A 27,119-nucleotide genomic window follows, 5' to 3' on the forward strand; every position below is an offset into this window, starting at 1 on the left:
TTGTATCTGCGCTAGAAATCTAAGAAGCTTGGATGGAAAAGAGAGGTAAATATTCTAGCATGTCTTTGACTTTCAGAGGATGTTTTGGAAGTGCTCTCTGGCCCAGCGTCTTGCTCTTAATTTACTGTCCTGGCTGTTGAGTGTGAAGGCTGGGATTTCCCCAGAGCCTGGGAAGGACAAGAGATTCCACTCAGCCATCATGAATTAAAGCTGCTCTCCCCAAACCTTCCAAACCATCAGATGACCAGAGCAGCGGCCTCCTCAGACCCAAGTGTTCTAGAGAGAACGTGCACCTGCGTCCTCTGGACCACTGGCCAGCCACCAGGCATGGAAGGTGAAGTGATAGAGGCTGATGCAGGCAGAGATACTGTCCCTACAGGTGTAGGACTCAGGACTAAGAGGTCATTTACTCCAGCCCCAGGAGGAGGCCGAAGCCCCAGCAAGGGGAGTCTGTTCCCTGGCAGCGTGGTCATGCTTTGCCTGGTTTCTGCTACATCCTTTGGAAGCCTCAAGACCCAACAAGCCCAGCATCAGCCCCTGCCAACTGAAGAGGGTGCAGCTCGGGCGTCTTCTTGCACGTCTGTGTGCACGTGTGTGCCCTGCCTTCAGCTGCTAGGCCCACGATGAGGTTGTAGCAGTGGATCAGGCCCCGTCAGCAGAACAGCCTGCCCCCCAACCTTTTTGTGCACACAGCCAGGCTTCTCAGGGTGAACGGTAGCAGAGGGAAGAAGCCCAGAGCTGGCCAGTATGAAGGGGCTCATGGGAAATGTTCCCAGGGCATGTCAGCGAGGCTGGACCCTTACAACTCATCTTTCGTAGAAAGGGAGTAGTGTTTATAGAATATTCATCCATGCATCGGAGGTCTGAGCTGAAAGGAAAAGGGAATTCAGCAGCCTGAGTACTTCCATGTGGGCACATTTCTGTGTGCTGCACCACGTCACGCAGATGGAAGAAATGTAATCTCTTACACGGACCCAGTTGTGTCTTAATAATGTAAGCCTGTGCTGTATGGAGAGGGCGTTGGGGCAGTAGTTGCTGCTTTCCCAAGCTGAGAGCCTGACTTCTGCTTGTCCTGGTGTCATAAAGTGCATGTACCTGTAGGCACAGCAGACCAGGAGCCCTTGATGGGGGAGAAGTGAGCTGAGGTCAGCCAGGGGACAGCCAGGGGATACTCACATTCTGAGCAGGGTCCACATCCCCTTACCCATAGTCACTCAGTTGCTAATACTGTAAGAACTACTGTGTGTCAGGCATTGTATAACCACTCCCGTTTTACAGGCAAGGAAACTGGGGCACAGAGAGGTGAAGTGACTTGCTCGAGGTCACACAGGATATGGCATAATGGGATGAGAATGCCCAGGGTCTCACTCTAAAGAGTGTACTCTATCTTTTATATCACATGGCCTCTGACTTGGCCTGTCCAACATGGGTTTGCTTTGGTTTGTTGTGACTTGGTCCCATTCTACCTAGCACTGATGAGAAATTTGCTGTAAGCTCCACAAAGTGCTTCGTGTGCATTATCTCAGTTAACCCCCATCCATGCTGTGAGATAAGTGAGTGAGGAATTTGGAGGATTTGAAGACCCTAAATGATTCTCCCAGCGTTGCACAGTCAGTGAGAGAGATGGAAGTCAGACCCAGGGCTGCTGATTGCATAGCCCACACTCAGTCATGGGTCAGGGGGTTCCAGCCAAGTGAAGTCCAATTATGTAGGACTTATACCAGGCTCCAGCCCTGAGGCACTGAGGGGTTAGAGGCTAAGCATGGGGAGGCAGAGCCTAGCTGACCACACCTGGATTGGTGCTCATGTTCCAGCCTATTAGGCAAGGGGAAGGAGCCAGGGGCCTGGGAAGAGGGATAGCCAGCCACAGGGGCTGTGCTCTAGTGCTCCAGGGACCCTACGGACTCTGATCACTCAAGCATACAGATAGCTGTGCCTCTAAACCTCTCACTGGGCAGAGAGCAGATAGTCCTGGCCTGGGGACCGGCCAGCATGTCATCGAGGGAGACTTCCTCTCTGGGTCTGGCCCAGGCTGTATTACAACCTAGTATAATGGTGGCTCAGAGTCCTGCTGCTGCCAGAGGGTCAGAGGTGGCCAGAAGTTTCCGCAGACTTTTCACAGCAGCAACTGTTTCTCAATTCCTTGCAAGATCTGTAGTTTTCGCCTTTGCCATTTGGGCACTTTCTGCCTAGAGGCTGAGGGAGTGATCTGTCAAGATGGCTACAGCAGCTATAAAATATTTAACTTGAGCATCTAATTACATTACCATGATCTATAATAGGATTTGGTGTTCAGCAGAAGTCCAACTTGGCCTCTGGCCCAAAGACAGAGACCCACGTTATTATGTTGAGCGTTACCTACTAGATAAATAAGAAAGAAATACTGTTCAAATCATTGTGCAACTGACCGACACGCATTATAGTTATTGTAAAGAAAAATCCACCAGAGTCTGAGAATTTATCCATCTTGTTAATCATTATATTGTGTTATGTCCTGAAAGAAGTAATTCAAGTCCATAATTCACAGAAGCCATCCTGACAGCTCTTGCTCGAGAAGAGAGCTGGGGCTCTGCAAAGTCATGTTCCCGCCGGTTCCCCAGACACATGGCTCATGCTGCTCGGGGAGAAGAGGGCCGGAGACAGTGTCTAGCTGAATATAGCAGGCCCAGAGGAAGAGAGATGGAAAAAAGCGGCAGCTCTGGAAAAAAACTTATAGAAATGAAATTTGGAGGAAAAAAAAAAAAAAGAAATCAACAAGGAAGCAGACCTTCCAGCCCAGCCTGAGGATTTGAGACTTAACACACCAAAGGACGCTAATTCAAGCACAGGTTGCCCTTTGTCACTTGATATTTAACAAGTGTTGAGGGAGTAGCTACTGCAGACAAGGCAGTGTGCCAGTCACCTGGGAGACATGGACGAGATGAGGAATTGGAAATGGATTCCTTCCTCTCGAAGAATTTGCAGTCCTCTAGGGGAAAAGAGCTATACTCATAAATAACAAGACTGCAAGGTAGAAAGCAGTAGGTGATAAGTGAAGGATGGAAGGAAATTGCCATTAGGATTCAGATGAGAGAGAGAGAGAGGGAGAGACCTATCTTGCTAGAAGGAATCCGGGGAGGCTCAAAGGATAGTCAGGACCTGGACACATGTATGAGGTTGGGGAGAGGGCTTTGCAGGTGAGCACTGGCATAGTCAGGGAGGCTGGAAAAGATGTGTGGGTTCCGGCGGGGGTGGGGTTGGGGTGAGGGTGGGGAGGAATTTGGAAGCATCACAGAAGCCATGAGGAGGACTTTTGTGGCAAAGAAGTTATTTTGGAAAGAGAAGTTAGAGCTTTAAACTCCTGGTTCAGAGATTTGGGCTTTCTCCTCTCTAATGTTCCCTGAGGTATAGTTCTTGAGAATATTTTGCGTTATACATAGAAAGACTCAATTTCAAAACTTACGTGTTTATTTTAGTGAGCTGGAAAAATATAATTAGGTACATCGAACTATTGTTTCAAATTTCTGTTTTAAAACATTCAAGAAAATAAATGAGCCAAAAATACTAAGTGAATAATAGGACAGATAGCATGTGTCTATGACAACGGCATAAAGGCAGTACCTTTATATAAATGACATTTAGAAACACCATTCCAGGCTGGAGTCCTACATTCCAATGTCTCGGGGGCCAAGCAGGTGCCCACAGTATAGGGGCCTCTCCTAAATGAGAAGAGATTGTTGCCATGCTGGATCTTCCAATTTTTCAGGAAAAGCCACCACGAAGGTTTCTTTTGTTTTTTGTTTTTTATTTGAGAGAGAGAGAGTGAGCAGGGAGGGGATGAGAGAGAGGTAGGGAGAGAATCAAGCAGGCTCCACGCCGTCAGCATAGAGCCCAATGTGGGACTCAAACCCACAAACCTTGAGATCATGACCTGAGCCAAAACCAAGAGTTGGATGCTCAACCGACTGAGCCACCCAGGCAGGTGCCCTGCCACCATGAAGATTTTTTAATGAGCTCTCCTTGTTTAGAAATCCTGGCCACCGATTCAAAATTTTTTAAACACTGTGCAAACAAAAGCCTCCAATTAGTGGTATCTACTCTGGATGCTGAGGAGCATTGGCCTTGTCAGTGGCCTGAAGACACTCAGTTTCAGAATGACAGCCCAGGCCTGCAGGTATAGAGCAGACTGAGAGGGATAAGGCTGTAGGCAGACATGCACTCACAATGCTAACACACTGGTCCAGGCCAGAGATAATGTGGCCCAGACATTTCTTTCCATTTTCCAGGTGAAGTCCTGGCCGTCATGGGAGTTCCTTTCTTTTCTTTTCTTTTCTTTTCTTTTCTTTTCTTTTCTTTTCTTTTCCTTTATTTTCTTTTCTATTCTTTTCCTTTCTTTTTTATGAAACAGAGAGAGAGAGAGAGAGAGAAGGAACACAAGCAGGGGAGGGGCAGAGAGAGAGAACCCCAAGCAGGCTCTGCTCTGCCCTATCAGTGCAGAACCCGATGCAGGACTTGAACCCACGAACTGTGAAATCAAGATCTGAGCCGAAGTCAGGAGTTAGACACTTAACCGACTGAGCCACCCAGGCATCCCTGTCATGGGAGTTTCCTAACCTGCGGGGCTCTAGGTCATCTACATAGCTCTGTATGTTTTCAAACCAGACCATGCTGACCGGTTTTCTACGTAGCTCATGAGCAGTATTGAGTTTGGCGACAAGCCTGGGTAAATGATTGGAGAATAATTAGCAGCTCCCCCCACCCCACCTCCTCAGAGCCTGTTTCTGTTCCCCCATTGTCTGTCATCACAGAATAATTCATCACAAAGTGATGTTCGTTAGATGGAACTCTCTAGCCAGCAGCTGAGTAGAGCTTTTAAAAACCTGATTTCTTAAATAATTTGTTCTAAAGACAGACTTGACATGAAGTTGGCATGATGATCAGCAGGTCGCTGCGTGGGAGCAGCAAAGATGATTATTCTGGCTCTGGCTCTGGCTCTGGCTCGACCCCCATCTTGCCCAGAACTGCTTTGCATTTCAAAGGGCTGTCTGTTCTTCAAGAGCTATTCAAATACTACCTCCTGGAGGACCCGGCCCTCCTCTTTGGAAGTGGTCCACAAGTTATGGCATTCTTGCATAGTTTAGATCTTTCTGTCCCCTCCGGCTTGTTTTGATAGACCTGTGGGTAAAGTCTCAGCCTTTCTTCCAGACCGGTGCTTCTCAAAGTGATACCCAGGGTACCCAAGGGCATCGGCATCACTTGGGACCCTACCCCAGGCCTGTGAAATCAGAAACTCTGGAGGTAGGGCCTAGCAATCCAGCCCTTCAGCTGACTGACACAGGCTAAAGGTTTATAATCACTGACACTATACTGGGGACAGGAGCAAAGCAGCATTTCCTGAGCACCTCATGTGTGCCAGGGTGTGTCCATATATATATATATATATATATATATATATATATATATGTATGCGTGCACTATGTACATATACACAGACTCATACATGGGTAGTGGTTTTCTTTAATCTTCACGACAGTTGTGTAAGGCAAGCAGCTTTCTCATTTCATAGACGAGTAAGCTGAGACTTCAGACAGCACGTTCCCTGGGTGCATGTTCGTTCAGATCCTAGAGAGTGGGTCTCTGATTGGCCCAGATCCTCTGCACACCAGGCCACATCAGAGCGTGCCAGTCAGCCGGTGCACGGAGTCCGTTTGGGTCAGGTGCTCATCCCAGCCCAGTCAGCTGTGGCCAGTGAGGAGGTGGTGTCCCCTGGGCCGCTTGGGCCTGCTGCTTAGGCAGGAGCTGTGGGCAGAGCATCACACGTCCGAAGGAGCGGCCGGTGGAGGATTGGTAGATCTACAAGGGAAGGAATTGTGTCTCCAAACATGTGAGCACGCACCTCTCCTTTGAAGCCCTTCTCGAACAGCATAGCACTTGTGAGCCTCATCAGCACATCTTGAGTGTCTCAGTGGCCTCTCTGGCATATGCTCGTGGGGCATGGTAGGAGACCACATGTGCAGCATTCTCCAGGCAAGGCAGCGGAACCAGAGCCAACAGTGGAGCCTCTGACACCTGGGAGAGCAGTCACCAACAGCCCCGGGAACAGAGTGGGGGCTCCCAGCCTGAGGCCTCCTCTCCAGCCTTGTCTTGAGGACTCGGCCTTGCTGCCCATCTCACAGCCTGAGGATAACATGATGTTCACTAGCCGTTATCCGCAGACTCGGAAGGAAGGTGTAAAAAGTCAAAGTCAGTCCTTAAGTGAGCAAGCCTCCTTTTCTCCTCTCAAACCCCAAACATGAGGGGCGTCTGGGTGGCTCAGTCGGTTAAGTGGCCAACCTCGGCTCAGGTCATGATCTTGCAGTCCGTGAGTTCGAGCCCCGCGTCGGGCTCTGTGCTGATAGCTTGGAGCCTGGGGCCTGCTTCTGTTTCTGTGTCTCCCTCTCTCTCTGCCCCTCCCCCATTCAAAAATGAATAAATGTTAAAAAACATTTTCAAATCCCAAACATGATGATTTTCATCATGTTTCAGCTCTTTCATCTGTTTGTGTAGCTAACGACTGACAATTTGGGTTGATTCATTAGATCACAGAGTGTTAGATCTGAAAGATCACCCAAGCCATCCACTTCACTGGAACACTTCCTGAGCCAGACTGGATGCTTGGGAAATATTTGCTGAATGAATTTAATTTCGCAGATGAAAAGAAAGACCCTGAGAGAGGAAGGGATCTGGCCAGTGTCACCTAACACGCTGGGGGCAGGAGTAGGCCTAGAACCCAAGTGTCTCAATATAGTCCAGGCCTGTTCCCTCACACGTGACTTATAGCTTCAGAAGATTTCAAGCTTAGATGATGCGATACAACTTATATTGAATCCCCCTGCGGTATCTCTGCCAGCCATCAGTTTGCCCTCTCTTTGAATACATCCAGTAACTGAAAATGTATGGTCTTATAGGTCACCTAGTCCATTCATTTCATCACTCAGCCAACATACATTCATTTAACGCCTGCCGTGAGCCAAGGATGTTACTGTTTACTGAAGATTCAGAAACGAATGACATTCCCTGCCCTCAAGAAGAATACAGTATTTGGGTGCATCCATACAACTTAGTAGACTATAATCCAACATAGTAAATTGTATCCTGCTCTGACTTGTACAGAACTCTTTCTTCTTTGGAGCTAAGCCCATTTCCCAAGGACTATATAGTCCTTACTCATTGGACCTAATCAACCTCATTTAGGGCCACAAAACAAAAGTCCAATCCTTGTTTTACATAATAGCCCTTCAGATATTTTTAAACAGAGGTCATGCCCCCAGAGTAAGCTAAATTCCCAATCCCTTCAGGAATTCTTTATTTGAAATGTGTGTTCAAGTTCTCTTATCCTTGCCTTCATGGCTCTTCAGTAAACCTGCTCAAGCTCATCTTATCTGTCTCTTAAATGTGGCTCCTGGACGTGAACTACTGAACTCCAGATACGGTCTGAGAGTGCAACACAGAGTTGCACTTCTTATCAGCCCCTTTCTTCTAGGCAGTGCACATCTAAACCTGTAGGGCAAAGAAACAGTGGCTTTGTTTGCCAACTACTAGCCATTCTCTGGAGTCTGACTGTCATCCCATGCCTCCTGCCCTCTTTCCTCCATTCTCCTCTTTGTATTTCGGTCCGTTTCTCAACACAATGAATATTACTGAGTACTGGCTATGTGTGTGTAGCACACAGCAGACTCTTTGGAGAACCAAATGTGATGCTTGTCTTCAAGGAGCTCATAGTCTTACTGGAGAAATTCTGTTTGCCCCCAAAGAAATAATTAACAAAGAACCGACACTTAATGTAGTCAAGGGAATAATCATTTTTCCTAGACCCCTCCTTAGAGCTGCTCTTAAGAGTGGTTGGTAAACTTCTGGGTCTGATCGAAAACAGACCTCCCAGTTAACATACCAGTGCAGAACTGGCTTCAAGCCCAGGCTGTCAGGAGCTTTGTCAGATTTTTGTCATTGCATTGACCTAGACTGTTGCAGACTGGAGGCCTTTGAATCCCATCATCTGCACAGATCACTGGGGCACCTACAGGGACTGACACCTCACAGGCCATGGAACAGCTTTCCAGCACCTGGCACCTTCCCAGTGCCAATCTAGAGTGCACAGGGAGAAAAGTTCTTTCAGATGTTGGCACAAGTCTGCCTGTGTTTGGGCTTCTGGGAGACAACAGGTTTAATTTGTTTTGATAGTGCTTTTCCCCAGGAGGAAATCTACCCAACCGCCCTGCCTTCTTCACATTCAACACCATGCTTGTTTGTTTTCCTGTTTTACCATGGGGAGTTTCTGTGTGTTTTATGCGTGTGTGTGTGTGTGTGTGTGTGTGTGTGTGTGTGTATGTTTACCTCCCAAAGCCCACATTGCCTTGCTTGGATTCATTAGACCAGGTTAGTATATTGCTTCGGTTCATAAATGGAAGGCTTGTGTGACCCTTCTTTAAAACCAAAGTGTCCACTCTACCAAGTCCTGAGCAAACCTCTTTACATGCACAGTGTTACAGTATTAGATCTTCAAAATAGCTCTCTTAGGTGGCTGTTACTAACCCATTTCACAGATGGGGAAACCGATATTTAGAGACGACTTGTCCAAAAGGCACATAGCCAGCCAGAGGCAGCCTGGCTCCAGAGCCCATACTCTGCTTCAGAAAGTCTATCACAAACTCGGCTTCTTTGGCTTCAGACATAGCTTGGTTCTCCTACCAGATTTGCCCTTACAGCTAGCCATGTGACCTTGAGGAAGTGACTGCAGCTCACAGTCTCCATCTGAGAGGTGTAAGTGTGTAAAATGATGGCAAAGGTACTATTTCTCGTAATTATTATGAAGAATAAATTAAAATCTGTAATAACACCTTTCATGGTTCCATTTGAGGGAATGAAAGGATCTCTCTTAGAGTCTTTCCTCAACCTTGAGTTGCTGTGGAATTAAATCCTAGCTATGCTGTCTGGTTTGTCTTCCTTTCTTTTCCTGGTTGCCCATAATAAACCCAATCCCCTTTCAGAATCAAGGAAGATGTAATAGATGTAACCTAAAGTATAAATTTCAGGAGCTGCGGTCAAGGCCTTGTACCCAGTCATCCCGTTGGCTGTCCCAGAGTCCAAGTTCCTGGCTCTTGCCGGAAGCATTAGCATCTGTCCTCCTACAGAGAAGCCAAAAGGAAGAAGCAAAGGATGGATCCAATAGGTCTACCAATAGGTAGACTTTGGTCTTTCGAGCTGCTGCTCCCAAAGAAATGCCGACATGCACACTTACAACTTAAGGAGAGATGAGAGAAGCGGTGGAAGGAGTTGCTTCTGTTGGCTGAGCACATCACAGGGGACCAAGAGACAGAGGAGGGGCTGGGAGCGAGGGATACATACTGGATGAGCAGAAAAGAGGGACTGAGGATGGCCAGTGAGCTCCGGCCTCACTCACAGCGGATTCTGTCTGTCTTTGCTGCTGGAATCCATAAGCAGGCTCCCATGACCCTGGAGGTTTGCCTGACCAGACCAGGGCCTGAAGCAGGTGCGCTCACACCCTGGTGGGCTCGTGGAGGAGAAAGGCCTCCTTTCCTCCTCTGGTGTGACTGCCCCTGTGAACTAGTATTCCTCTCCCTGGTGGGATTTCTTCTGTGGTTTCTCCCTGTTTCCTACAAAAGGAGGCTTTGGGATCCCAAAAAAGGAAAGCAGAAGGGCGCCTGAGTGGCTTAGTCAGTTAAATGTCCAACTTCAGCTCAGGTCGTGATCTCATGGATCTCAAGCTCCGCATCAGGCTCTGTGCTGACAGCTCAGATCCTGGAGCCTACTTTGGAATCTGTGACTCCTCCTTTCTCCGCCCCTCTCTGGCTCGTGCTATGTCTCTCTCTGCCTCTCAAAAAGTAGATGTTAAAAAAAAATTTTTTTTTTTTTAAAGGAAAGCAGAAGGTGGAAAATGAAGTCAGGCTTTCCTGGACATCAACCCCAGACCAGGAGGACATATTTATCAACTCTGCTCCTCTTTCACCCTGACGCAGCAATGCTAATGATTTGGGTCTGGAAAAGGGTAGTGAGCAGACAAAGGGAGGCACTGTAATGGGTTCACTGAGGCTTCTATGGTTTCCACATCTCCTCTAGGAAAAAGCGTTGCCTTCTCTTCCTTCTGCAGACACCCCTTTGTATTTCGAAAAATATTTTGTACAACATCCAGAGAACACACCCACTCACAACACACATCCAGAGAATGAGCTAAGGAAACACTTAAACTTTACAGTCCAATATTTGTGGAAGAAAAACAAGTTCCTGAAAATTAAATCTCCTAGCAGGACCCACTGTTGTGATAGAGAAACAAAAGCGAGGGGAAAAGGCCCCCATTTTCCAACATACCATACACCCTGATTATGAAAGTCAGTTATTCACAGGCAGCTAAATTTTTAATTCCGATCTGAGCAGTCTAAAGGTACACCTTCTGCTAAATGAAGGCAGCTGAAGTTTGAACATGAGCAAAGCAGGAAGGAACTATAAGGGGAAGAAATTCACCAAACACTAATTGGAAACATAACATTTATGCAATAAAGTTCACACTTCTCCCAAGCCAATGAGTGTCACTTCTGCCCTAATGTTTAGTATAGAGATATCTGGTTAGTGGAGACTCATTTGTGGGGTAGTTGAAAGCCTTCCAAGTGGAAGAAAAACTATAGACCTAAACATTTCGTCCAAAGGAAATATTCTCTAAATGTCTCCCTTCCACTTCCTCGTTGCTGTCGTAAAATTATTCCATGTCTCTTAAAACTTCTGCCTCCCCTGACACCAACAGCCTGGGGCAAATTTCGAAGGAAACAGGCTTCTATTCTGTCAGATTCAGCAAACAACACTATACTCAGTCACGGAAAATGTATTTTCCTCACCATTTCACTATGAAGGCTTTTTGGCAGATGATTAACAGGTTTGTATCTCGCAGACTTCATAAATCAAAATCTAGACAGTGTGTAACACTTATCTGCAATTGATCTTGTTAAAAATGCAACTGGTAACTGTGGCAGTTTATTAAGAGGCATATTTTATACCCCTGGGTTTGAGACGGACTGAACCAGAGAGTTTTAGAGCTAGGGGGGCTCTCTGAGATCATCCGGTTGAATTCTCTCAGTGGTAACAACAACGTAGACTACGTGGAGTTTCAATAGGGGTGAATAACTTACCTTCAGTCCTGGGAGTAACTTAGCCTTTTCAAGAAATCAGGAAGGCTTGTCAGGAGAGGTGACATTTGAGCTGGATTTGAAAGGACTAGGAGTTGCCACGCAGGGAAGCAAAAGAGGAACAAGTGGAAGGATGAGGAAACAGGTGCCGAAAGATCAAGTGACACGGCCAAGGTCCCACGGCCATTCAGTAGCAGAGCAGGACCCGGAAGCCAGGCCTCCTGCTTCTGCCCTGTGCCCCTCCTGCAGTGCCATGGGTGGAACCCACCCTCTCTCGTTGTACTGTCAACCAGTAGCTTCAGGTGAAAATAATCTGGCTGTAAACTTTACTCACAATTCTTATTTTTAAAAGCATCTTCAGAATGAAAGTTCCCAAGTCATTCTCTGTAAAGACACTTATAACCTTAAGGCAGTAGGAACGTGGATTCTTCCAGGCAAAGTCAACAGAGAGCAGAGGTGCCCAGGGCCCTGGCTTGTGAGCCTCGCTCTGCCGGGACCCGGACTACCTTGTGCTGCAGTGAGTCCAGGCAGACTGGACCTTCTTGTTCTTAGCACTGCCCTTGTTAGCAGGGGGACATCGAGGGAATGGGATTTCCTACCCATTCACCAAAGGAACTACCCATTTGAACTCTTTTGCCAAACGTTTTTAAGTAGTTTGCAAGTTAATAATGGCAAACAGTTGGGAAGAGACCTGTCTGGGAAATGTACCACGCTAGGAGCTCCTCACCATCCCCCAACTTTTTCCCTAACCTATCCATATTTGGGTCATTCCTCAAGCCCACCTCCTCTGGGAAGCCTTCCCTGTCCTGGTTTTGTTCAATCAATTCCCACTGCATTGGCCCTAAGTGCTTTGTCACATTTAAGGGTTCCTTGTCTGGATGTCTTTTCTGCACAGTTGCTCTCTTATGAATTGTAGACTCATAAAATTTTAGAACAGGGGGTAGTGCTAGGGGTCATCTCTGCCTTCACCTGCATTTCACATATGAAGGAGGTGAGGCCCAGAGAGGGGAAGGAAGTTGTTTTAGGCTCCCCAGCATGGTACTGGAAGAATGGACCCCAGAACCAGGTCTCTGTACCTCTAGGCAAAGCTGCTTCCATGCCCTGTACTGCTGCCTGGGTGACAACTGTCCTCTCGTTCTCCCAGTTAGGCTGCAGATTTCCTGTGGGCAAGACTCACGTCTTTTAGGCTAACATCTCATTTAACAGAGGCCTTAGTCTTGGCTTCATGACTTGTAGCTGTGAGCTAAGACAACAGGCTGAAACCCTTAACTCTGTCCCACCTTACCCTTCCTCTGACTCACTCTGAGACCTTGGTTGAGTCACTGCCTTTCCTCTGGGTCTCAGTTTCCTTCAGTGTTAAATGAGAGCATTAGGCTGTGGTCTCTTGGATCCCTTTAAGCCCTGAAATTTCTGGAGTTTACTGCCTTCTAGCAGGGATCCTTTGCTGTCTTCAGGACTGGCCTCGCTGTGCCATAAATCTGTCACCTCGTTCATCCCCCGGGCTCCTGCTGTGGAGTGAGTTCCTTCAAGGCCCAGATAGCACAGTATCATTGAAGAAGACCAGGCCTGGAGTCCTGGGTTCAAATCCCGCCTCCAGGACTCAGTGGCTTTGTGGTTCTCAGCAGGTTACTTCATCTTTCTCTGGGCCTCCTCTTTTTTCTTTTTTTAATAGGAATAACAATACACGCTTGCAGATTTGGTGACAGTGAAATGATGAGCTTTGTGGAAATACATGACACAAAGAAGATATTCAGTATATAGTGGCTTCTTTCCTTTATTCCACATCCAGCATTATTGAGAAATAGGCTGTTCCAAATACACAGATTTTCTAGGTTAAAAGACCGGACTACCTGATGCTACAAAACGTTGACTATTTTTTTGCTAAAACCTTTCTGAAATAAATGCCATATTCCTTTGTCACGTCACACAGAGTATACTAAAAGTAGTAGGAAGAGTTTGAGAAAATCACATCCCTGCAAAAGGTGGGCATGACAGCATATGCCAGGGATGCAGGGACAGCAGAGGGAGTACGAGAGAAAACTCCTGTGCCTTTTGAAAGAACTTGGATTTTTTTTTTTTTTTTTTGGTCTCAATAAATGGGAAGCCATTCCGAAGGGTTTTAAGTAGGAGAGTGGCAGGATCAGATTGGTTTTCCGGAGATCACTCAGACTGCTGGGTGGTGACTGCGTGGGGTGGGGAGCAAGAGAGGAAACAGGAGACCAGCCAGGAGGCCGTTGTGTTAGCCCTGGGGAAGACAGTGTGCACCCAGACCGATAGGTGAGCAATCTGAGACGGGAAGAGACAGGTTTGCAAATGCCAGGAGCTTTATGAAAAAAAGAAGAAGAAGAAAGTGAATGGAATATCAGCCCTTTAAGAGGAAAATGTAAAGCACAGCAAAGCATAAAGAAGACCGCAAGGACTTCCCGATGATACCCCGGCATCCACAGATAAGCACCACGAACAGCTTGCACTGTCGTCCCCAGTGTTTTCAGCTGAAGAATTTCTTACGCGTTTGTAGATACAAACTTGATATATAAAAACTTGGTGGCGGCAGACGTTTTCCAGAACACGTCTCTTAGTGTCATTTGAGATGCAATAAGAGTAAAACCAACATTCGTCATTTTTAACTCTGTTGGTTCTTTTCAGCAACTGGGCCAGAAGAGCTAGAACGTGTGGGCCCTGGTTCACCTGAGGTTTTGATACGCAGGCCCTCGGTCTGGGTGAAGAAGTTTCTCTTTTCAACTCTCTCCCTCTCTCCCCCTCCAGAGTCGGTGGATAACTGCCCCAGCAACTGCTATGGCAACGGCGACTGCATCTCTGGGACCTGCCACTGCTTCTTGGGCTTCCTGGGCCCGGACTGTGGCAGAGGTGAGACCTGTGTGTGCGTGTGTGCATGTGAGGCCCGCTCCCTTGGCCCCGTGGGGGGCTCACATCCTGCTTCTCGGAGAAAGCGCAGGACCCCAGACCACCTCCTGCCTCCCACAAAAAGGACCCCCCAGAGCCATTCTTTGGAAGCTCCAAGGACAGGGGGTCTGCCGGCAGAGCTAAGGCCACATCAGCCCCATTGTCCACAAGGACATGACTGGAGAGCTCAGGAGGGCCTTTACAAGGGCAGGTACAGTGAACCTCCCGTCTGCTGCGGGGGCAGGGGAAGTGACAGTGAGGGTCTTTCAAAAAAGTTGATTTCCCTTTTGAGGAGTGATCAGCCTTTGCCAAGTGTCTTTGGTGGTTTTTTTTTTGGGGGGGTGGTGGGGGGCTTGTTTCATTTGTTTTTTGATTATTGAAGTATGGTCGACACGCACCAAGTGTCTTTTCTTTGCTGTTCACTCTGGCCTTGTGGCAGGGCCTGCATTAGTGCTCCATTGTTGCCAGATTCTTTGCAGGGACCACCGAGGGGAGAGACTCGGGAGGGAAGGATGCTTTTCTCCACACAGGACCCTAATGTTGCCTCATACTTGGGCACATACAGCCCTACTAACATGGCTTAAAGGCTGCCCATGATACACCCTGTGCACTTGGCCTCTGATCCTGTTCTCAGAAGAATAAATGTGGCAAAGGCCAAAGGAGCTCTGTAGTCCTGAGGCTTTGGCGGTCCTCTGGGGAAACTAACACGGCTCCTTCCTCTGGGCTTCTCACCTCTTCACTCATTCAGCAGGCATTTGCTTAGTGCCCTCTAGGGCCTGTTCCTGTGCAAGGTGCTGGGGTTAGAGCACTGAGCAAGCCCCAGTCCCAGGAGCTCTCAGTCTGGTCGAGGAGACAGACGAGTAAGTAGACGATGACAAAGCCATCATTAGTAAGTAAAACATGCTAGAGCAAGGTTAAATTGGGGAGCACCCATTAGCTGTGTCAGCTTGGACACCATAAGGACCAGAAAAGGCCCCCCAGGTGGGGTGCCATTGGAACCTGGACCTGATGCTTGAATAGTTGTTCATCAGAGGAAGGCAGAGATGGTTCTTCACCGTGCCCTACAAATAACAATACAGCATGATGCTGTTTGGGGGATTCTTCTTATTCTTCCTGATGTGAAAGACACTCTGTTTGAGACAGCAGAGCTGCAGCGCTGAGGAACCACAGTGATTACCTGATCAGTGCCTTTAAAAGGAAAGAAGCAAGGCGGGGACCAGCGGAGGGTGGTGCAGAGAGAAGAGATGAGTCATTCCTTCTAACAAGAATTACTGTCTCATCCCATATGCACTTAAAGTTAAGAGTCACATATAAAACAGCCTCATTGCATCTTGGTAAGGCTGGTAGGTACTTACAGCACAATGCAGTATAATTTGTTTTTATATAGTGTCCTTCATACAGATGATCACAAAACACTTGACGCTAAGAGGCAGAATGGAAAGATAATAGTTTAGAGAGCCAAGCTGGGCTCAGCTATTCTCTTGTGGGGTGTGTGGGGCTCAGGTGGAGCCTGAAAGGCAAGAAAAGCTGAGATTGACTGGGTTGGAGAGACAGTAGGTGGTGCTGTAAGTAGGGGGGCAGGGAGCAAAATGGAATGCTGTCAGGAGGGTGCTGGAGGAGAGACTGGGTCAGGCGGGAGGCCTAGCCGCTGTCTTTCCCGGTAAGACCAAGAAACAGATGGAAGCTTCCTGCATAAGGGTCCTGGTGACCACCGTGCTGCACCAGTAGTATGCGGGGATGGAGGAAAGCGGTGGTCACCGGGCACTAGCTCCCCCAGGTCCTGCACTGCACACCTTTGCCTACAGTTCCAGGTGTGTTTAAATTACAGTGAAACAAAGCAAGAGGCACGGACAGATGGGAATTGTAGCAAAGCACTTGAGGCTCTTGGTCAAGCCTCCAGGCCGAAGGGAGAAAGGAACAAAGGCAGGTGGGGTGTGCAGGGTGCTGATTCATGCCAGACTTCCTGTGCTGTCTCCCCAGCCTCCTGCCCCGTGCTGTGCAGTGGGAACGGCCAGTACATGAAGGGCAGGTGCCTGTGCCACAGCGGCTGGAAGGGCGCCGAGTGCGACGTGCCCACCAACCAGTGTATCGACGTGGCCTGCAGCAACCACGGCACCTGCATCATGGGCACCTGCATCTGCAACCCTGGCTACAAGGGCGAGAGCTGTGAGGAAGGTAGGATGGCGGGCGGGCGGCCCAGCACCTTGCTCCAGACAGAGGTCAGCGCACAGCGCGGGGAGGGCCTTCAGGGAGCAGAGGAGAGCTCCCGGACAGCCCTGGGACCACACCCCAAGCCAGGCCCCCATCAGCAGCAGGAATTAACCACACGGAAGAGGACGGGCAAATCAGAGTCCTAGGTAGCGAAAGGAAGAGAAGTGTCCTATGTGGAGCCCTCCTATACACAAGGCTCTGTCCTAGAAGCCTTCTGTCATTTAACCTCAAACCCAACAGGGTAGGGTAATATCTCTGTTTTATACTTAGGGGAACCGAGACTCAGAGAGTCAGATGACCTGCCCAGGGTCACACAGCTGGTAGGTGGCAAAGCTGGGTTTGAACCCAGTGTTTCTGGTCCCTCAGCCCAGGTTCTTTCTCCTCCCCTTTAAGCTCATGTGCTCCGCATGTCTGTTAGAGGCCTTCACACTCTGCCTTCTGTTAGCCCAGGCGTGTGTTGTATGGCTCGTAGATGCTCATGAGTATGTCTCTTTCCTCCATAAAGTAAACTATGATCGTGTAGTGGAGGCTAGACAGTGAGCTGTTGCTTTAACAGTGTTGCCATTACTTTCCCAGGCAGTCTAACTTGGTGAGGTAAGTGAGCATTTTCGTTTCACAAATGAAGATCCCGGGGCCCAGGGAGAGGCAGTGGCAGGCCCATGGTCATGGAGCTCACCAGGGGTGGGCCCATCCATGGCCATGGAGCTAACTGGTGGCAGACCCAGTGTCATGGAGCTAACTGATGGTGGGCCTGTGGTCATGGAACTAACCGGTGGCAGGGCTGGGACCCACCCCATGTCTTACTACTTCAGAGCCCTCTTTCTTTTTTACTGCATGGGATTTCTAGATGAGAGGGGCCTTATTCACAAGCAATATAGGGTGGCTTGTAAAAGCACACGCTCTGGAACCAGATGTAGGTTTGAGTGCCGGCTGTGCCACAAACTAGCCTCACTTCCCTCATCAACAAAATGGGAATTCCTTCCTCAGAGGGCCATCATAAGGATTGAATTAAATGACCCATGTAAAGCACTTAGCTCAGTGTCTGACACATAATAAATGCCCCGTAAATGTTAGCTCTTATATTGTTAGTATTATTCTGGGGACAGTTGAAGCACATTTCCTGTTTCACCCCACTCACTTTATCCAAGGTCTTTTGGAAACGGGGGGATGTCGCTGTTGAAACTGGTGGACAAAGCTAACGGCCCTCACTCCCACTGCCCGCCATCTAGGGCGCTGGCATCTTCTTCCGTGGATGGAGGAGGCTCCAAGGAGAGCTGGCCTTCTAACCCATTTGGGATTTAACACACAGGCCCCTCTCAAAGTGTCATTTCTCTTAAAAAAAGAAGCAAGCAAAGGAGAGCCGGTAGAATGGGCCCACTTTAAAGGAGCAGGTAACAGGAAGGGATTAGTGTCTGAAGAGCAGTGCCTCTTGGAGACAGGCTGCCTGTAAACCCCAAGTGTGCCTGGGGGTCCCGATTCAGACCTATTAACCTGGATTGGGGATTACTTTGGGCTGTCTGAGAGAGGAGGAGCGCCAGCCTCAGGAACAAAGCAACTTCACTTTCTCGTCCTGACAACGGTGACCTTCATCGGCTTTCCCTTCTCATTTTAGCCACTTGAGGCGAAGACCCCGAGAAGAAAAGAAAAGCAAAGAGATTCCTCTTGAGGCTGTGGGGCCGCCCCCTTCCCTCAACCCCACCGTGTTAGGTGGGCCAAGGAGGCAGACCGTCCTCCGGCTCAGCTGGCACTGGGCAGTGCCCCAGCGGGCAGGGTTACTTACAAAGAGGGAAAAAAGGTTGTTAAGCTCTTTGATGTACGTGATCTATTCGAAAAGAAGCGTTTTCACTCCTTTCTTTCCTGAGGAGGGCCATCTGGTACTGATTCCCTTTATTATTTCTGTTTCTCTGCTGAAGCGTCATTGCAGCGTCCTTGTGTTTATAATGGGGGCTTCTCGGGGTCTTCCCTGCCCTTCCCCCCCTGCCCCCCACTCCCCGCTGCTCTCTCTCCTCCTCCCTTTCACTGTGTTTATAAAACATCAGCTAACAAGTTTATTTTCTCCCCTCTCTCCTCCTTCTGAGGTTTATTGCCCCCTAATTTTTTTTAAAACCGCGCCGACAGGACGCTTGGAGGGAGTCGGGGGAGGGGCAGAAGAGACCACCTCAGGCCTTTTGCTGGGCAGAGTGAGACACTGTGTTGTGGTCCTGAAGAGCGGCTAATGGCTGGTGTGGTCACTGAAGCGGGGACCGTGTTAGGGGAAGAGTTGTGTTTGCAGCTCGTGCAGGCCTCATCATTTCATTAATGGGCTAAGCTTCTGCCAGAAATGTTGGCTTGAATGCCAAGCTCTGCAGAGGAGAACAAATGTACCGTTTGGCCCCTCTTCCAAGCGGACACTGAGTTAGACTGTCTTCCACACAAAGTTCAGCCCACTTCCCTGCCAACTTCTCCCCTGCTCCTTTGGCACAGACCTCCCTAACCCCTGGCCAGCTGGCTCTTCCCGTGACACCCACCGCTCCCAGGGAAATAAGCGTCATTTGTGCAACTGCCCTGGTGGGATAGAACGAAGACAACTTTAATCCCACCCGAGGGTTCTCATCAACCAGAGGCCCCAGAAAGCGAGAGCCGATCCAGAGTCTACAGAGGACATCTCTTGCAGAGCATCCTGGTGGCACAGATCATGGCTGTGGACGTTGTCCTCCCTGCAGGGAGTTCGGCCGGTTCAGCCAAAAGGCCTTTCCTGGAGGTTCCGTCCTCCTCGAAACTCCCCTCACACGCCCCACCCACTTTTCCAGGTGGACCTTCAGAATCAATGACTACTGCCTGGAGGTAGTCCTTTCAGCAATGCCTTCGTCCCCGCCCGGACCATCTTCTGAGAGCGTGGGATTGGTTTTGCTGGTTCCTGGGTCCCTGTCAGACTTATTGTGTCTGAGGAATGGGGCCGTGACGCCAAGGGCCTCTTGCTAAACTTGGCGCCCTCCCGGCTTGCTCGCTAACAGTGCAGATTTATAGATTCAACCTCGAGGGCGCCTCGGAGACTGCTTCAACCCGAAGCCTGGGCCCAGGCGCTCACAGAACGGGAAATACCTTTATAGGCCTCGGGATAGGAATTGCTGAGTCGTTTCCTGTCAAATTGGAAAGCTCTCTGGATCTAGGGAATTACCATAGTAGCCTAATGGGCCAGAATAATCCTTCTGAGGTTCTGAGATGTGAGGCTAGTCATGAAAATATATCACTATTATTATTTTTATGATTTTTAATTACCAGGAACTCCAACGGGTCATGCTTTAACCATTGTTAAGTAGCGTGCAGAGACTGCAAGAGAAGATTCTTTGCCTTCGTTTGGCTTTATTAATTCTCCACTTTGTTCTGTTTCTTTTCTTGTTTTATTTTGGTTTTGTTTCTATGTTTTGACCACTTATGTCCGTATACACGTATGTGTATATTCTTGAACCAGTAAGATTACAGAGGAAATAGCAAGAGATGTGTACCAAGAAAGAGTGATTCCAATGTAAATCCCTTCACTTACCCTGTGTGATCTTGGGCAAGTTATTCAACCTCTCTGTGCTTTAATTTCCTCCTCTGTGAAATGGGGATAGTAATGGTATCTACCTCAAAGAATTGTGGCTAAAGTTAAATGACATAATGTATATAGAAGGTTTAACAGCAAAATATGGCCCAGAAGAAGGACTACCTCAATACTGGTTGTTATTATTATTGTTGTTGCTCTTGTTGTTCTCATAACTCTGTTTTTAGCAAATGATTGCTCCTCCCTTCTGACTTTCTGATTTCTCATTTAGGCCAGTAAGGTGAAATCCCTTTTCAAAACCTATAAAGTAAAAGAACTGTCTTGATAAGCTGACATTCTGTTCCCAGAAGGTAGCCGTTTGTATGGTCTCTGTCCGTTTGTGTCTGACCCTTAACATCCGCAGGCCAGGCTTCCCAGTCTTTTGCACCAAAGTCAAATATGTGGGGTTATGAAATTTAATTCGTAGGGGCGCCTGGGTGGCTGTCGGTTAAGCGTCTGACTTCGGCTCAGGTCATGATCTCACGGTCAGTGAGTTCGAGCCCCGCATCAGGCTCTGGGCTGACAGCTCAGAGCCTGGAGCCTGTTTCGGATTCTGTGTCTCCTTCTCTCTCTGACCCTCCCCCATTCATGCTCTGTCTCTCTCTGTCTCAAAAATAAATAAACATTAAAAAAAAAAAATTAAAAAAGAAAAAAAGAAATTTAATTCCTAAATGAACAAAAAGCTTGTCTGAATTATAAATGAATAAAGTAAAAGCACCTCTGACCAATCTGCCCACGTCACACTGCTGAATATCCTGACAGGATGGAAAAGTAACTTCTTGCCACCAGTTTACAGTTCACACAGTCCTTTCAGATCCTCGGTGTCCTCATTAGCGACCGAGGTGTTGATAGTTTTGACATGGGAATTTCAGAGGAGGTACAGGACTTGACACGGGTCATGGAACCATGACGTAGGGCCTCAGAGGCCGGATGCCAGGTTCCTTCCTGTGGAGCATAGATAGGGCTTCCTCATGAGCTCCTTCCAGGAGGAAGCTGACCACACCCATCACAGCGCCCCCTGCCAGGACACCACTGTCCCCTACAGTTGCAAGAGGAGTGGAATCTCCTGCCTTCCTAAAATAAAAGATCCAACGACTTTTTCATAACGTTGGACCAACCTTTGCCTACTCTCCTTTTGTTTTTTCTGTGCAGTGCTTTCTGGAAGATTAGAGGTCTCTGTTAACTTTGCGTAGCCCCGTAGCTAAAGCTTTGATTTAGGAAAATCAGCCGCAGGAACAAATATTGGCTTCAGAATCAGACGCGCCTTCAGATTCCTCTCTGGCAGGGTTAACTGTATGATTTGGCTTAAATTATTTGCCTCTGTGAGCCTCAATTTCCTCATCTGTACCTCGCTGGGTTATGGAAGAAACTGAATCTGATATTACATGTAAAGCACTTCCTAGAGTGCGGGCACGGAACAGGTCACCCATAATGTTATTCTCCTTTCTCTCTTCCTGGTTTGATCTCTTGAGACCACTTTGACCTTAGGCTCTAATAGCCCAGCAGGGGTTGCCTGGCTGTGAGCTACAGCTATATAGTTCACTCACTACATGAGGAGAATCTGTGCAAAGCTCCCACATGTAATTTTGAATAGTCGTTGAAATGTTTGCCCTCTGGAAAGTGAGGTTTGAAAGTTTGTGTCAGTCACAAGAACTTTGGCAAGATGATAAAATCTAATGGAATTTAAGTGCAAAATAAATTCTCTTTTAAATTAAGGAATCTCTTTTAGTCCCACATTCAGGTTAAGACTGTATTATGAAGTGGTAAACAGTATTAGTTTATTTGACAAAGATTTCTTGAGGACCTATGTGCTAAGCACTATTCTAGGAGGTGGATACACAGAAGTGAACAAAACAACGTCTTGTCCGCTAACTGGTGTAGTTATTACAGACGTAGCAGGCACGGGGCACCATGCGAACACTTGATAAATATTTCTTTTTTTTTTTTTTTTTTTAAAGTAAACTCCACTGCCAACTTGGGGCTTGAACTCACAACCCTGAGATCAAGAGTCACATGCTCTACCGACCAAGCCAGCCAGGCACCCGTCTTACTTATTTCTTAGTCCATCACCCCAACAAACCAAGAAGTTAGAGATTTGTATCCACCTTTTACAGGCAAGGGAACCGAGCCTCTGACTGGTAAACAGCCAGCCACCCATAGAGCCGGGAACCCAGCTCTACCACTTGCTAAAATCCTTCCTCTTTACTGTATCAAGTGGCCTGTCCTCAGGAGATCTGTGTCCTCTTACCAAGCCCTTCTACTACAAAGTGTAGTAGTTCACTTAAAGAGGCCTCACCTTTGCTGATCAGATGCTCACCTGTGTTCCCTTTGCTTTGTGTCACAGTGGACTGCATGGACCCCACGTGTTCAGGCCGGGGTGTCTGCGTGAGAGGCGAGTGCCACTGTTCCGTGGGATGGGGAGGCACCAACTGTGAGACGCCCAGAGCCACGTGCTTGGACCAGTGTTCAGGCCACGGAACCTTCTTCCCAGACACTGGCCTTTGCAGCTGTGACCCAAGCTGGACTGGACACGACTGTTCCATTGGTGAGTGTGGGGAGAAGGGCACAGCGTGGCTGGAGGAGGGGGCTTTCCGCTGTAACATGTTCACGGTTCGTGCCCTATTCTCTGTCAGTATTAGTGGTCTGACCCTATTCTCTGTCATGTATTAGTGGGGTGACCCACATCTCTGCGTGCTTTTCTTCTTTCCCTGAACTCCATCCTTCGGCACCCGTACTTTTAGATGGGCAGAGGATTCAGAAACTAATCTTCATATCGCTTAAACCCAGAGTCAAACCCTTGCCCTGTAACCATGTGAATTACAGTAATAGATTGAAATCTCATCTCCCATGTTATGGTGGTCATCCCTAGAGGCAGGGCCATGGGGAACAGCATGCCTGGTGAGATCTGCAGGGATGGGGCTTTAAAGGACTCAGGTCCCAGCTGCCGAACCCTTTAGTTTCACCCGTTCTTCAGAATGAAGTCTGAACTCAGTGTAGTATTTAAGGTTTTCTGTGACCTAGTCCCTACCTGCCATTGTGGCCAGATCCCCTGCTAGCCCGTAAGTTCCATGAAGATAACAAACATGTCTATTCACCCTACATGCCCAGGACTCAGCACAGGCCTGGCTCACTACAGCTGCTCAATAAATATTGATGAATGGATAATGAATGCATGATTAAATGTGTTTTTGGTTTTACTGTTTGGTTCATATACACAGGGTTTATACATCTAACCTCCAAAGGATAATTCTATTGGCACCCTTCTGTCTGTAAGCACTTTATGATTTTTTAGACCCTTGGGGTACCTGGGTGGCTCAATCAATTAAGCATAGACTCTCTCAAAATGATGATTAAATGGCAATTTGTGAATTACCTACCACAGTTTTGGTACATGGCAGGTGTGTTCACTTTTAATATCTCATTTAAACAGTGGACACATGGGGCGCCTGGGTGGCTCAGTCAGTGGCGTGTCTGACTCTTGATTTCAGCTCAGGTCATTATCTCATGATTCGTGAGTTCAAGCCCTGCTTCAGGCTCCACGCTATCAGTGGAGGGACTCTCTCTCTCTCTCCCTCTCTCTCTGCCCCTCCCCTGCTCACTCTCTCTGTCTCAAAAATAAAGAAACTTTAAAAAATAAACAGTGGACACGTGAAAACCCCGTGAGAAAGGTATCATCGCCCCTGTGTGACTGATTTACAGAATCCTTTACTCAATGAATACTTTTGGACACCTACTGTGTACTAGGGACTCTTCTAATCAGAGATATAAAGAGATAAGAAAGTCCCCATCTTTGTCACACTTGCATTGAAGGACGAAGGGAGTGGAGATGACAAACAAATGAAGAGAAATAAACTGATGGAGAAGGTCAGGCACAGAAAATTTTTAAGTAATCCTACCCAAGGACACACAGCTAAACAGTGGCAGCATCTCTAGCTATGGTTTTTGTTTTTGTTTTTGTTTTTGTTTTTTTACTTAAATCGCTTTCTCTACCACACCACACTGTTTAAACGACGGGAAGCCCAAATGAGCTTATCATGTTGTGTGTTAGCAGTCCCCTTTGTGATCAGGAAAGATGGTTGAGGACCTTTGGCAAAAATGAGATCCATGCAGCCTTTGTGCCTCTGGAATACTTTGAACTACCTTGCCCCCTTGAATGGAGAATTGATGTTCAGTATGCAGTCTAAACTGGACTTTTTATCCTCGTTTGCAAAGCTCGTGTTAAGACGTGATTGCAAACGCAGATGCTCAGGGTCTTAGGAATAATTCTTTTTATATAGCTCTGTTTATAGCGATATAATAAATGGTCCTCTCAAAGCTACACTGGGTTGTATTGTTTGTTATGTGGCCACAAAGCTAATTTATGATAGGTATATAAGTGTCCATGCATTGTTAATCCCTGATGAAACGCCACAGCCTTTCACAGAGGTAGGTGTAACTTTGAGTGAGATCACTAAGTATTCTTCAGTTGGTCCCATAAAAGGAGACAGCAGACCCACTGGAAGGGACTTTAAATAGAATCGTGAGAGTTTGTCTTCCTCCACCGTGTGTATCGCTCCCCATAACTGGTGTCAGTTGTGTGTGGCCTCTTGCGCACGGTCAGAGGAGTGATGAGAAGCGTCCCTGATCCCAGCAAACCTTGGTCCAAACGCTGACCCCCCTACGTACTAGTTCTAGCTTCGGGCAAGTTCCTTCACCTCCCTACGCTGTAAAATGGAGGTGGTTAACAGGACCTACCTTCTGGGGTCACTATTTGGAAAATTATTATGTGGTGAATTGTTTAAGATGTTATTAAAAACTCACTTATCATGCTACTCAGCTCGTAATATGAGCTCAGTAAATGTTAGCTGCTATTACAATTATGATTAAAACAGCCATTGATGAGAGCCCTCGATATTAATGAAGACATTTGATAGAGGCAAGAAGAAATATGCCCTTTCAGAAATGTGGATTATAGTTTGTAAATCTCTAACCTGCAGCTGACTGAAACAGTGTCACGACTGCCACCAGGCCAGGAATTTCAAAAATGGCTTCAAAAGTACCGTCTCCCCTGGCGATAGCAAATAACAATTTGTGTTTGCTGAGTACTTCACAGCATACAGAGATATTTCTCTGTCTCTGTCTCTCTCTCATACACACACACACACACACACACACACACACACACACAGGACAACAGCCCCGTAGGCAGGGTGGCCAGCTATGACATCATCCCCATTCTCACCTTGAGGCTCAGGGGGGTTGCAGACTTGCCTAAGGCACTCTGGTGCCCTATGAGGCTGGCAGCCCAAGTTCAGCCTGGGAGCCCAGGCCCAGCCCACTTCCTGGTATTCTGTGCTGCCTCTCCACAGGCCACTGTTCCTCCTCAGCAGTCACCTCCCCTCCAGAAACCAGTCTGAAGTCTAGTGGAAGCACTTTGAAGGTGGTTTTCTCTCTTGCAACCCTGCTTTGTATAGGCAGTACCTGCCTGAGCTCAGTCCTGGCTCTGCCATGTGCTAACTGGATGACCTTGGCAAGGTACTGGCTTTTCTTGACTTCAGCTTCCTTATCTGAAAATGGGATAATAACAGTGTCTACCTCAAAGGTTATGTGACCATTAAATTATACAATGTGTGCACGCACACAGAAGAGTGCCTAGATAGAGTGAGCACTTGATATCTTTCTCCTACCTCCCTTCCAAGGGCACTTGCACTGAGTGGAAGCTGTTTGAAAGCTGTTGAGTGTTGGCCATGAAGCAAAGCAAGAGATGCCTTACTGACTGAGTGGTGCTGGAGCTGAGGGACCGCCTCTGCGCTAGGGGAATTAGCTACATGGTGGTGGGACAGGCACTGGACTTTCAGAAAATCTGCTCCCCGCTAGTAAGATGGCTGCAGCAAGCTGCAGTTAGTTTCCTTCAAGGTGTTGCAGGACTCTTTACCACAGTATGTGGGATTCATTGTCTTGCTCCCTCAAAGAACGAAGAGGTGGACACAAAATGAGCATCGCATCGGCAAAATTTTATTAGAGTATAAGATCAGGAAGAAAGAATAGTAGGAAAGCTCTCTTTACAGAGAGGGGACGTTAGGACGTGAATGCCTGTGACAGTAGGCAAGGGTCCTTGTCATAAGGTTTTGGTCAGCCTTCCCCTACTCCCTGTTCCCTCTCAAGTCCCACCCTTATTGGCCTAATAGCTCTAGGTGCTGGCTGGTCCATTCCTGATTGGCTCAGTTCCACTGTATGAGTGGTGGCCTAAGGCCGTGCTTGGGTCTTTTGTCAAATTCCTGCAGGAAGCCTGAGGGGGAATGGGGGAGATCTTTTACATTCTTTTTTTTTTTTTTTTTTTTTAATTTTTTTTTTCAACGTTTATTTATTTTGGGGACAGAGAGAGACAGAGCATGAACGGGGGAGGGGCAGAGAGAGAGGGAGACACAGAATCGAAAACAGGCTCCAGGCTCTGAGCCATCAGCCCAGAGCCCGACGCGGGGCTCGAACTCACGGACCGCGAGATCGTGACCTGGCTGAAGTCGGACGCTTAACCGACTGCGCCACCCAGGCGCCCCTAACATTCTTAAGAGGAACCTTGTGCTTGAGGAAGTTTGCTGTGGTCAGACACTCCCAGCATTATTCCAAAATAGATGTTTTTCCCCACCCAGGAACCTCAGGTCCTAATGTTCCCCTCTGGGCCTACTGAATTCTGTCTTCTTCTATCATAAAGGTAAAATCACCTACAGGATTGTTGTAAGGATTGTTGTAAGGATTCAGTGACAAAGTGTAGGTATGGTGGTCGGCACGGTGCCTGGCCCAAGTCAGACACCTGTCGAGAGGCAGCTCTCCTCGTATGGTGTTATTTGCCCCTGGTACGGCCAGGCTGGCACAGATACTGCCCAGAGCCTTCCCATCGGGAGCCGCAGGCCTGCAGCCCGTCCTCAGTGCTCCTCATAGCGTCGGCACGAACTATGGGTTGTGAAGTTGGCAGAAATCACCAAATGGCCCTCATAGGAAGGAAGAGATGTCTCACTGGCCCAGAGAACGGGACTTAATGAAAGCATCTGAAATCGACACGCCCCGCACTCCACGACCAGCCTGTGATGAAATGTGAGCCGACAAAGTTCCCCAGCACTTTGGTTACTGTTTGTGGAAACAGTGAAGTCCGATTTTACACAAGTATTTACTCAGGCCCCTGAGTTCCCAGTAGCTTGGCTTCCAATCTCATCTCAGAAATTCCTCCCCAAATCTTGCCTCATTCAAGTGATCTTCCTTCCTGACAAACAGTGTAAGATAATTGTTGGGACGAATGCCTGTGGCCCACCCTC

General features: G+C 47.9%; 1 protein-coding gene across 1 annotated transcript in view; it reads left to right on the forward strand.

The window, feature by feature from the left end:
* Positions 1–27,119, forward strand: part of TENM4 (teneurin transmembrane protein 4) — a 747,207-nt gene that overhangs the window by 581,137 nt on the left and 138,951 nt on the right. The window contains 3 exon segments of the mRNA XM_047823379.1: positions 13,920–14,021; positions 16,038–16,232; positions 22,175–22,375. Coding sequence (XP_047679335.1) covers positions 13,920–14,021; positions 16,038–16,232; positions 22,175–22,375 — 498 coding nt within the window.

Source organism: Prionailurus viverrinus, chromosome D1 (assembly GCF_022837055.1).
Source record: "Prionailurus viverrinus isolate Anna chromosome D1, UM_Priviv_1.0, whole genome shotgun sequence".
Lineage (NCBI taxonomy): Eukaryota > Metazoa > Chordata > Mammalia > Carnivora > Felidae > Prionailurus > Prionailurus viverrinus.